The sequence below is a fragment of the Triticum dicoccoides genome, chromosome 7B (genome assembly GCF_002162155.2).
Source record: "Triticum dicoccoides isolate Atlit2015 ecotype Zavitan chromosome 7B, WEW_v2.0, whole genome shotgun sequence".
NCBI lineage: Eukaryota > Viridiplantae > Streptophyta > Magnoliopsida > Poales > Poaceae > Triticum > Triticum dicoccoides.
In genome coordinates this window covers 446,988,975-447,001,527 of record NC_041393.1, presented here as the reverse complement: position 1 = coordinate 447,001,527, position 12,553 = coordinate 446,988,975, and the positions used below count along the sequence as shown (strand labels likewise).

Genomic DNA, 12,553 nt, shown 5'->3' with positions numbered 1-12,553 from the left:
AGGGGAGCTGTCGAGGGAGCGGGGACAGGGCGGGAGGACGAGGGCAGGGGCCGGCGAGGCGGCGTTCGACGGGGCCGGGGCAACTGCCCCGATCCAGATCCCATCGGGGGAGAGGGGGGAGAGGCGTGGGGAATCGAGGGGAGGGGAGTGGACCGAGAGGGGGAGTGGGGGCTGTGTGCGGTAGTGGCTAGGGTTTGGGAAGTGGGGAGGGGGTTATGCTGGGGACGACTGGGCCGGCCTGGGGGCCCGATGGCCTGCTGGGCCGTGGCCCAGTTGGGCCGGGGGTTGCTTTCTCTTTTCTTTTTTTGGTTTTGTTTTCTGTTTTTTTTGTATTTTCCATTTCCTTTATTTTCTATTCTGTTTTAATCTTAAGTTCCTCTTTACTTTAGTTTTATAAACTATAAAAGTAGTCCCTACTTTAGTGTTAATAAATAGGCTACTTACCACATAAGTTTGGGCAACTAAATAAAAGAGTTTAATATTTTATTTAACGTAATAGGCTCTCAACTAATTGGTTTTGCTACTGTTTAAAACATTCTAGAGTATTTTACACTTTTATGAAAGTGTGGTTTCTCTACCATAATTACCTATGCATTATTCGGCAATCACCGAACATTTTTGTTTTAATTTTTGAAAACTGTTATTATTTACCAAACTTTGAATTTGAATTTTGGTCCGGTTTTGACCTAACGATAGATTAGCAACAGTAACCGAGGTGACGTGGCATGATTAGCGTGGGATTACTGTAGCATGATTATCCGGGTGTTACAGGTATCCTGGAATGACATGATCTCATGGTCTAAGGAATTGATACTTGACATGAAGAAAGTTGTAGCAAATAACTAAACAATTTGATGCTAAGCTTATGGTTGGGTCTTGTCCATCACATCATTCTCTAATGATGTGACCCTGTTATCAAATGAAAACTCATGTCCATGGTTAGGAAACCTTAAACATCTTTGATCAACGAGCTAGTCTAGTAGAGGCTAACTAGGGACACGATGTAGTTTATGTATTCACACATTTATTTAAGTTTCCGATCAATACAATTCTAGCATGAATAATAAACATTTACATGAACGGGGAAATATGGTAATAATGCACTCGCCAGGAAGCTCGAGGAAGAGGGGTGTGTACATGCGCACCTGACCTTGTTCATCATTAATTACCTAAACTCACTAGGAAGCTCGGTGAAGATAGGGGTGCACGTGTGCACCTAACGTGGCTCAACATTAATGACTTGCACCCACTAGGAAGGTCGAGGAAGACGGGGGTTCATGTGCGCACCTCACCTAGATCATCATAAATTACCTAAACTCGCCAGGAAGCTCAAGGAAGACTGAGGGTGCATGTGTGCACCTGATCTGGTTCATCATTAATGACCTAAAATTGCTAGGAAGCTCGGGGAAGATGGTGGTTACATGAGCACCCGACGTGGTTCAACATTAATGGCCCACACTTGCTAGAAAGCTCGAGGAAGACGAGGGTGTACGTGCGCACCTGGATTGGTTCATTATAATTACCTAAACTCGCTAGGAAGCTCAGGGAAGACGGCGCTCCATGTGCGCACCTGGTGTGATTCAGCATCAATGACCTGCACTTGCCGAGAAGCTCGAGGAAGGTGGGGGTGCATGTGTTGAACTGTCCCACTTCATCATAAATGACCTAAACTCGTTAGGAAGATCGAGGGTGACTCGGGTGCACGTACGCACCTGACCTGCTTCGTCTTTAATTACCTAAACTTGCTAGGAAGCTCGGGGAAGATGAGGGTGCACATGTGCACCTAATGTGGTTCAACACTAATGACTTGCATACGCCGGGAAGCTTGAGGAAGATGGGGGTGCACGTGCGCACCTGACTTGGTTCATCACAAATTTGCTAAACTCGCTAGGAAGGTCGAGGAAAAGTGGGGTGCACATGGGCACCTGACCTGGTCCATCATTAATTACTTCTACCTGTAAGGAAGCTCAGGAAAGAGAGAGGTGCACATGTGCACCTTACCTATTTCATCATTAATTATGTAACTCACTAAGAAGCTCAAGGAAGATGGAGGTGAATGTGAGTACTGGCTTGATTAAATATTAGTTACTTAAACTCGCTAGGAAGCTCAGGGAAGATGAGGGTGCACGTGCGGATCTGACCTGATCCGGTTCACTATGAATCACTTTCACCCGCCAGGAAGCTCAGGGAAGACAGTGGTGCACATGCGCATCTTACCTGCTTCTTCATTAATTACTTAAACTCACTATGAAGCTCGAGGAACATGGAGGTGAACGTGTATACCTAACCTAGGCCATCATTAATTACTTCTACCCGTCGAGAAGATCGAGCAAGAGAGAGGTGCACATGCTCACCTTACCTAGTTCATCATCAATTACGTGATTCACTAGGAAGCTCGAGGAAAATGGAGGTGAACGTCAGTACTAACCTAATTAAACATTAGTTACCTGAACTCGCTAGGAAGCTCCGGGAAGACGAGGGTGCACGTGCAGATCTGACCTAACCTCATCATTGTAACTTCCACCCACCAGGAAGCTCGGGGAAAACAAAGGTGCACATGTGCACCTAATTTGGTTCATTATTAATTACCTAAACTCACTAGGAAACTCTGGGAAGATGGAGGTGAACGTGTGTACATGACCTAGTTCAACATTAATTACTTGAAGTCGCTAGGAAGCTCGGGGAAGACGAGGGTGCACGTGCGGATCTGACCTGGACTGGTTCATCATTAATTACTTCCATATCTGAGAAGCTCAGGGAAGACAGTGGTGCACATGCAAACCTTACTTGGTTCATCATTTATTACCTAAACTCACAAGGAAGCTCAAGGAAGATGTAGGTGAACGTCTGTATATGATGTAGTTCAACTTTAATAACCTGACTTGCTTGGAAGCTCGGGGAAGACAAGGGTCCGACCTGACCTAGTTCATCATTAATTACTTCCACCGCCGGGAAGCTCGAGGAAGACAGTGGTGCATGTGCACACCTTACCTAGTTCATCATTAAGTATCTAAACTCATTAGGAACCTCAAGGAAGTTGGAGGTGAACATGCTTACCTGACCTAGTTCAACATTAATTAGTTGAACTCGCTAGGAAGCTAGGGAAAGACGAGGGTGCACGTGCGGATCTAACCTGTCCTGGCTCATCATTAATTACTTCCACTTCTGGGAAGCTCGGGGAAGATAGTGGTGCACGTGTGCACCTTACCTGGTTCATCATTGATTACCTAAACTCACGACGAAGCTTGAGGAAGATGGAGGTGAACGTGTGTACCTGACCTAGGCCAACATTAATTACCTGAACTCGCAAGGAATCTCGGGAAAGATGATGATGCATGTGCGGATCTGACCTGACCTGGTTCATCATTAATTACTTTCACCGCGGCGAGCTCGGGGAACACAATGGTGCACATGGGCACCTTACCTGGTTCATCATCAATTACCTAAACTCACGAGGAAGATGGAGGTGAACGTGTGTACATCACATAGTTCAACATTAATTACCTGAGCTCGCGAGGAAGCTCGCTTAATATGAGGGTGCACGTGCGGATCAGACCTGACCTTGTTCAACATTAATTACTTCCACCACCGGGAAGCTCGGAGAAGATAGTGGTGCACGTGCGCACCTTACCTGGTTCATCATTAATTACCTAAACTCACTAGGAAACTCAAGGAAGCTGGAGGTGCACGTGCGTACCTGGCCTAGTTCAATGTTAATTACTTGAACTCCGTAGGAAGCTCGAGGAAGACGCGGGTGCACGTGTAGAACTAACCTGACCTGGTTCATCATTAATTACTTGCACCGCCGAGAAGTTCGGGGAAGACAGTGGTGCACGTGCGCACCTTACTTGGTTCATCATTAATTACCTAAACTCACGAGGAATCTTGAGGAAGATGGAGGTGAACGTGCGTACCTGACCCGGTTCAACATTAATTATCTGAACTCGCTAGGAAGCTCGACGAAGACGAGGGTGCACGTGCAGATCTGACCTGACCTGGTTCATCATTAATTACTTCCACCACCAGGAAGATCAGGGAAGACAGTATACTTGGTTCATTGTTAATTAACCAAACTCGGCAGGAAGCTCGAGAAAGATGGATGTGAACGTGTGTAACTGACCTAGTTCAACATTAATTGCTTAAACTCACTCGGAAGCTCAGGGAAGACGAGGGTGCACGTGCAGATCTAACCTGACCTGGTTCATCATTACTTCCACCTCCGGGAAGCTCAGGGAAGATAGTGGTGCACGTGCGCACCTTATTGTTCATCATTAATTACCTAAACTGACTAGGAAGCTCAAGGAAGTTGGAGGTGAATGTGCATACCTGGTCTAATTCAACATTAATAATTACCTAAACTCGCTAGGAAGCTCGGAGAAGAAGAGGGTGCACATGCGGATCTAACCTAGCCTGGTTCATCATTAATTACTTCCACCGCCAGAAAGCTCAAGTAAGATAGTGGTGCACGTGCGCACCTTATCCGGTTCATCATTAATTACCTAAACTCGGGAGGAAGCTCGAGGAACATAGAGGTGAACGTGCATGCAAGACCTAGTTAAACATTAATTATCTGGACTCGATAGCAAGCTCGAGGAAGACGAGGGTGCGCGTGCGGATCTGGCATGACCTGGTTCATCATTAATTACTTCCATCGTCGGGAAGCTCGGGTAAGACAGTGGTGCACGTGCGCACCTCCTAGTTCATCAGTAATTACCTAAACTCACCAGGAAGCTCGGGAAAGATGGAGGTGAATGTGTGTATATGGCCTAGTTCAACGTTAATTACTTGAACTCGCTAGGAAGCTCGGGGAAGGTAAGGATGCACGTGCGGATCCAACCTGACCTGATTCATCATTAATTACTTCCACCGCAAGGAAGCTCAAGGAAGATAGTGTGGTGCACGTGCGCACCTTACCTGATTCATCATTAATTATCTAAACTCACCAGGAAGCTCGAGGAAGATGGAGGTGAATGTGCGTACCTGACCTAGTTCAACATTAATTTCCTGAACTTGCTAGGAAGCTCGGGGAAGACGAGGTGCACGTGCGGATCTGATCTGACCTGGTTCATCATTAATTGTTTCCATCGCCGGGAAGCTCGGGGAAGACAGTGGTGCACATGCACACCTTATCCGGTTCATCATTAGTTACCTAAACTCACCAGAAAGATGGAGGTGAATGTGTGTACCTGGCCTAGTTTATCATTAATTACTTGAACTCGCTACGAAGCTCGGGGAACATGAGGATGCACGTGCTGGTCTAACCTGGCCTGGTTCATCATTAATTACTTCCACCGCCGGGAAGCTCAAGACAATGTATGTGCGCACATCGGAGATGCTCATAATATGGGTAGGGTGTGTGTGGGTACGATCATAGGGTGTGTGTATGTGTGAATGTATGTGTGTCTATGTCTTATTTAAGAAAAATCAAGTCGGATTACGAAGTTGGACGTGTAATTAAGACCACATTCTCTTCCGAGGACCCGATTTTCTCAAGCCGTCCTTTTCGATGCTTTCGGGCCTCATTTAAACTGTTTTGACAGTCGACGCTACCGAAAAGAAAGACTTTAAAGCTTCAGGACGTGAATGTCAGGAGACCGGAAGAGTGAGTAGGTGGGGTGACGACCTTCGAACAACCTGTTTTACACATTGTGAGCGTGTAGTTCTTCAAAACAACACGTTCGGCAACAACAAAAAAAACTTTGTTACATTCTAAAAACAAAACTTGTGATCTTGCTGACCCTTTTTTTTTAAAATAGAATAAAAGAACCTTGACAAGAGAGGCAAACATAAGAGGTTTCGACTTGATCATCCGTAGCAGCAACACAAGGCTAACTAGCAAATGCAAATGCCTACAAATGTCTAGCGATGCCTTGCTTGGATTTGATTAATCAAGGAAAAGCCAGGTAGAGAAATACTAGTTCCGCATTTCATCGGCATTGGAAAAACATTGAGTAGCAAATCTCATATTGCTCTCATTTTTCTGTCTGTACAAAAAAAGCACCTGCAGAAGCAGAACCAGCCTGCCTGCCTACCTGCATGATCTGTAAAACGAAAATGTTGCCAAACTCTTGATCTCCTTGGCACACTTGTACAACATTCAAGGTCTAAAACTCAACCCTGTTTGCATCATCAGGTGTTAGTTAGTAGGTTAGAATGTCACTTATAGTATCCCCTCCCTTCCCTTCTCTTCTCCTCTTCTTTCTAGGGTAAACTACTGCCGACCACTGGTTAGTGGAATGTCATATCTATTATGCTCTAATTTTTTTTGTAAATTTCTTCATGGGATTCTTGTGGCGCGTTAGCAGGCAAAGGAACATAGTCTTCTCCAGGATGTAGCATCGCCGCCTAGGTAGACCGGGACAGGAAAAACTCATAATCTGGATGGTGGTTCGCAGACGACTCCTCAGATCCCCTAGGAATGACAGCCCTTGCCATCGCGAATGCACCTCGCTTCAGTGTCCTCAGCCTCTCCTCCACAACTTCAGCGCCACTGGGCTTCGAGGAATCTCGACATCTCAGCTCAAACCATTGTTCACCCTACAAAATGGACCTTGCATGTTAGACTTAGAAGTCATACTGACTGAGTAACTCAAAACGAACCAAGCACTAGAAACAAACTTTGGTCAGGCAGCAAGTTCGGCTTGCACCTTACATTCTGGAATTTTCACTTAGTTTAGAGCTACATGCTGGATACACTCGGTACTGAAAAAAAAATCGCTACCCTCATAGGGAAAAAAGTTAGAATGGTACCTTGTCATTGTAACTCTGCAGACCAACAGCCGGGCAAACTATTCGGGTGTCCTGACCACCACTAGAATCTGGGGAGCATATTTGTGGAACCAGTTTACCCAGTGAATGGTATGTCAAGAATGATGCACGGAAGCTCCCATGAGGTACGCGATAAACAGGATACCAAGCAACACAGTACCTAGAAATAAAAACTGCCACGATCAACAAGTGTCCAATAACAAAACAAACAGAAGTTCAGAAAGCACTGGAGAGTAAAAAATATCTAGGATTGGGAACAAACCAAGAAGCCGGATGCAGATCACGCAATTTCATATTTTGTAGCTTTTCAGAGTCACCAGATACATTTAGGCAGCTAAGCTCCTTGATTCTGCATTTGGTTGTACCAATATTAATTCATAAACATGTGGAGACAAAAAAGACGGTGCAAGAAAATAATAATTAATTTCCACACAAGTTTGACATTTAAAAAAAAAATTGACACAGGCAAGATAATGCTCACATGAGAAAGACTGCATCAAATGAAGATATGATGCATGTCAGCAACACATTTATGATTGATTTGTTAGCAACCTATAAATCATATCTCTAAGCTACTCACTTGGGCACAAATAACTTGCATTGGTTTTGGTCAGAATCATCCCTTAACTATTTGCATCACCAAAACATGTCAACCATATTTCACAGGAAATTGCATCAGCAAAACATGTCGACCATATTTCACAGGAAAAACGGTCTCTTGCACCCTTCATCAATGCCATGAGCACCATTGTTCACAAACTCAATATTAATTTATATGTTACACTGGTCATAACAGAAGTATTAAGCTTCCTTGCCTGCATTACACTGTTCATAATAAGAACTGTCAAACATCATTGCCTGTTTCTACCGAAGTAATAGATGGGAATCCGTTGCACTCATAAAACCATATAAGCATCTCTGAGACACACAGGACAGATTGAGGAGACATGAATACTTTACAAGAACTGACGGCACCAGGAACTTCAGGATAAAGTAACAACAAGCGGTTCAAATCAGACAATTTCAATAGCCGTGCTTAGAATCAGTAAACACAACAAAAGACTCAAGACAACTTACTTTTCAAACAACGGAGGTCGAAAAGAAGGCTGCTCTGTTTCGAAGTATTCAAAAATGAGTTCTCCATGAGCATGCACAGAGGAAGATGATTCTGAAAAGGATGCGTTACTTTGCTCAAATGGTTTATGCAGCTTCGCAGGCACAGGTTGAGAATTCAAAACGCTTGTGGTATTCGATGCCCCCAACAAATCTCCCTCTTGTACATCCAAATCATTATCCATATTCTTCGTAGACCACCCAAACAACTGAATAGCAGACAGGTAAGGTACAAAATATGCACAGAACTCTGAACTCTTCTGGTATGATGTCAAGGAACTGAGATCATTGAGATCTCTTACTTCCAACCCATAGCACCCTGGCTCTTCATACCATTCCCATATATTCCTTAGGTTAATATTAGACATGTACTGCTGATAAGCTGAGTTCCTGACAACTTGATCCTGTGAACAGTTTCTGTTTTTCACACAAGGAACATGACCAATGACTGGAGTTGCAGAGTATATAAATGTCTCGAGATCAGTAATCGGATAACCGGCAGACATGTAGGCATCTGCAGCAACTTGCACCTCATAGGCATCATTAACAACCTTGATCATCTCAATTAGATGCATTTCAGAACTGCAAAACTTTCCTAATCTGTGATTCCCTTCAACAGAAGGAGTTGCACCACATCCAATCATTAAGTCAGTCTGAGTAGACTTAGGATCTGCAAAATGACCATGTTGCATGTTAAATCTTATCATAAGATCTGGACATTAGAAAGAAAAGAAAGAAAGCATGCAAAAGATCTGCCGATTCAGCCATACCAGGTGATGGTGGTCCAGAACCTGTTCCGGTAACATCATTGGCTTGGAATGAACCTTGTAATCCTGTTTTCTGCATGGGAAAATCTCCTACAATATGATCTGTTGATTCACCAGATTCTGAAGTACAGTTGTCCTGCGCAGACTCGGAAGTTGTAGGTTCAGAAGCTGAATTTGATAACATCTCACAAGAACTTGACTCACTGCAGTACACAGCATTGGGTAGCCTTTTGTTTAAATCAATGTTCTGCTCTTTGTCAAAATCACCATTTGATTTGCTATTGATGTTTTCCTTTGGACTTGTAAAATGGTTGTGACTTGCTCCTGTTTCAAAGTTCTTAAGTGGAACTTCATTACTCCTCCTATGGATGAAATTCTTGATGGAGCGTTTCAACGCAACCCCATGCTGAGGCTGTATGCTACCAACCTGATCTGGTCTATGAGACCACTCCTTAGTGTTGAGTTCCTTAATCATCTGCCTAGAAGAGCGGCCAGTGTATTTTTCATTTGGACCATGAGTAACAGCAGATGCATGCTCCCCATTAAAGCTCTTCCACATTGACATTTTCCTCTCTTTTCTAGCTCTCTTTCTCGAAATCACTAGATGAAAATCACTGCCTCTGCTACCATTTTCAGAACAAAAGCTACTACTGCAGTTGGAATTCTCTAGCCAACTATCATCAATTCCACCATCACTAGAGCTGCAAAATTCTGCTGTTTCACATGGATCATGTCCACAATCATTTCTGAACAGTGTCTTGGTCATATCACTACAGTTCCCACTTCTGCTGGCATAATGAAGCTCTTGAGATGAATCCATCAGTTCACAATTTGGAGTATCATCCAAGCACCTGCAGTCACTGCTGTTACATTGTCCAAACAATTCCAGGCCTGATGTAGTTGGTCTAGACAGTTCTGTCTCATCAGAGTAAGACGCGCTTGAAACAGAAGCAACTGAACAGCCATTGTACTCATTATCATTTTCACTGTCAGGAGCCTTTTCAGAGGCTTCTTTCACCGAAGAACTAGGAGAAAAGGTTTCCTCAAACAGTATATCACCAACATGCTTAGGTGAAAGTGTCGAACCTTCACAAGAATCAACCATATCGACTGAAGGGGTAGAGCCGTTGCTCTCTGCGCATGTAATTTCAGATCCATCAGTTGGCTTTCTTAAGTGTTTCTTCTGCTTCTTGTTTCTCTTTTTGCTCTTCCTTCTTGTAGTATGCCTTGCATCCACCCTTGTCTTGGTAGAGGTATTGTCTGAGAAACCTGAATTGGACATACTATTGGATGATGTGGATCGCTCTGCCAGCAGCCTTTGATTAGATGAATATTTTCTGAGAGGTTCATCTGCCACACTAAAATGCAAGAAAATAATTGATGGCGAGGAGGATGACGGGCCAAGGCTATCTTCTGGAGATGTAGGTTCAGATGAGGTGTGGAAGAACTCAATCGGTAAGATCGTCGTGAAGATACACCGCCTGACAAAGAAGTAAAGAATTACGAGAAGCAACATTCAATAACTCTTTTCTGGTAGCAGTTCAGAAATTACAGATGCAGGACAAAATTCTTGCAAAAAAGATGCCACTGTAATTGAACTTGTAAAAGAACGATATTAAGTTAGGAAGATATTTTGCCAATTCAGAAAGGAGAAATATATGGACACAGAAAGAAAAATAACTATACCTGGGTTGCTGCTGCTGTCTAGATTCAAGCCGAGCTACATGACGCTCCTGAAAATGTGTAGGAAAGAAAACATTATACAGTATACAAACAAAAAGATGTTACTGCTTCTAAGAAAGAGAAAAGGGGGAAATAATTTGCATATATATATTTAGCACGTACAAATTGGAAATTGGTGGGGTTCTTCCTCTCTGATGAGTTAAACAGGCGCTTAATCTTCCTGTTGGCAGTGCCATCATTAGTACCATTGGCAAATCCATGTACAGTTACCATTTTGCATCAGTCCTGCTAGACGTAGGAGAAACACATCAGAACCTCAAAAGGATGTGCAGTGATCCGGAAGAGAAAAGGCCCTCGTTTTTATACCCAAAAAATACAATCCAGCCATACATAAGTCAAACAGCATGTTTTGTGGACAATTTATTATACATACATAGTCGAAACGGCAAAAATACCATCCAGCCATATATAAGTCAAACAGCATGTATTGTGGACAATTTATTATACATACATAGTCGAAACGGCAAAAATACCATCCAGCCATATATAAGTCAAACAGCATGTTTTGTGGACAATTTATTATACATACATAGTCGAAACGGCAAAAATACCATCCAGCCATATATAAGTCAAACAGCATGTTTTGTGGACAATTTATTATACATACATAGTCGAAACGGCAATTACAAGTGTGACCCGACGACTACAAGCGTGCGCTAATGTGTCAAACCATTTGACTGGACTTGTGGCAAAGCTAGACGATGTTTTGATAGGGACGGCAAAAGTAGAAGAGAAGGCAATGCAGAAAACAAGTGATATTGCATAACATCAGGCATGATTTCACACAGAGCGAAGCAGAACAAACGGCACCACATATTGTATCTACCAGTGACGGTAGCATGTTGACCATTGAGGTTCAGTACATGTTTGACCAAACAGCAACTTGCAGCCCAAGATTTATTCATCCAGTCAAGGAGTGCTAGTTCGATCCCAACTCCCAATATTAAAACCCTAACCGAACTTTAAAAATGCTTCCGAGAGGATGAAGGCATAATGGATTTGTTGATACAAATAATAATAAACAAACAGAAGAAGTTTCCAAGTGAAGCTGAGAAAGTAAAGCTAGTAGGCAGCAGCAGCAAATCCAATCCAGCATCTGCCTGTTCGCGATGTGGCAAGCAAAAGTAGCACTCCGCGTGAATCACGAGAAGCAATCAATCAATCAACCAAGCAAGCAAGCATTAAATCCGTGCGGCCGGAAGTGGAGAAGGCAAGCACGGAAAGTAAATTCGTAGATGGCAGCCCTAACCAATCAATAACGAGGGAATTAAGAAGCTGGAGCGAGGCGATCCAGGACGGGGCACGAAATGCTGGCGGAGCAGGCGGCCCTCGCAGATCAAAAAAAAGAAAAATCGGCGTGCCTAACAAGGAACGAGATACGGATCGCAGCACCCATCGCACTCATCGAAGGTGTGGGGGGGATTCGGATCGATTGCGAAGCGCAAAACCTAGCGTGGAGATTTAGAGCTGGCGCAGGAATCCGCAGGATCGGCCGCGCCCCGCGCACGCGCACGCAGCGTCCGTAGCAAAGCGAAGCGAAGCAGAGCAATCCCCGAAGCAGGCGGAAAATTAATCGGAGCATGGGAGGGGAAAGCGAGGGAGGGAGAGGGGTGGAGTAGCACGCACGGTGGCCGCCGCGGCAGGGGAGGGCGGAGCTGCCGCTCCGATCCCACTCTCGGCGGATGGGTGGATCGATCGACGGAGGCCGCGGGCGGAATTGGGAGGAGCCCTCTCTCTTTCTGTCTGTCTGTCTGTCTCTGTGTGCGTCTCGCTCTCTGCGTGGGCGTCTGTCAAATACAATCGGAAGGGAAGGTGGGGAGAGAGAGGGAATGGGGAGGGGGGAGGGTGGGTGACGGGGAGAGAGAGGGAGGAGGAGGTGGTAGGTGAGAGGAAACGCGAAGGAATATACCGGACCCAACCGGACCCGGACCGGACCTGACCGGACCGACTCTGCTGCTGTTGCTACGGTGCTGGGCTGCTGCTGATTTTCTCCTCTTTGTTTTTTTTCTATCCTATTTTTAAATCATTTTATTTCTCTATCTATCTACATACAAGAAAAGGTATGCGTATTGATAACATACTTTATATATGTTTTCTTATAACGGCAAGATAAGAAAAGGTGTGCTTGTTGATATCATACTCTATCTCTTGCCTCCTGCTAT

At 44.3% G+C, this 12,553-nt stretch overlaps 1 protein-coding gene across 2 annotated transcripts; it reads right to left on the bottom strand.

Moving 5' to 3' along the window:
• Positions 1–5,904: 5,904 nt before the first annotated feature.
• LOC119340306 lies at positions 5,905–12,232 on the bottom strand. 2 transcript variants are annotated; one of them, XM_037612200.1, is made up of 8 exons: positions 12,018–12,232; positions 10,494–10,619; positions 10,335–10,381; positions 8,652–10,129; positions 7,846–8,551; positions 7,031–7,117; positions 6,751–6,928; positions 5,905–6,537 (listed from the first exon to the last, which is right to left on the bottom strand). In XM_037612200.1, the coding sequence occupies exons 2-8, from the start codon at positions 10,602–10,604 to the stop codon at positions 6,346–6,348; spliced, it is 2,799 nt and encodes a 932-aa protein (XP_037468097.1). In that variant the 5' UTR covers positions 10,605–10,619; positions 12,018–12,232; the 3' UTR covers positions 5,905–6,345. The 2 variants fall into 2 exon arrangements, with proteins under 2 accessions (XP_037468097.1, XP_037468096.1); XM_037612199.1 differs by having other exon boundaries at positions 10,494–10,616; positions 12,018–12,231.
• Between the last annotated feature and the right edge of the window lie 321 nt (positions 12,233–12,553).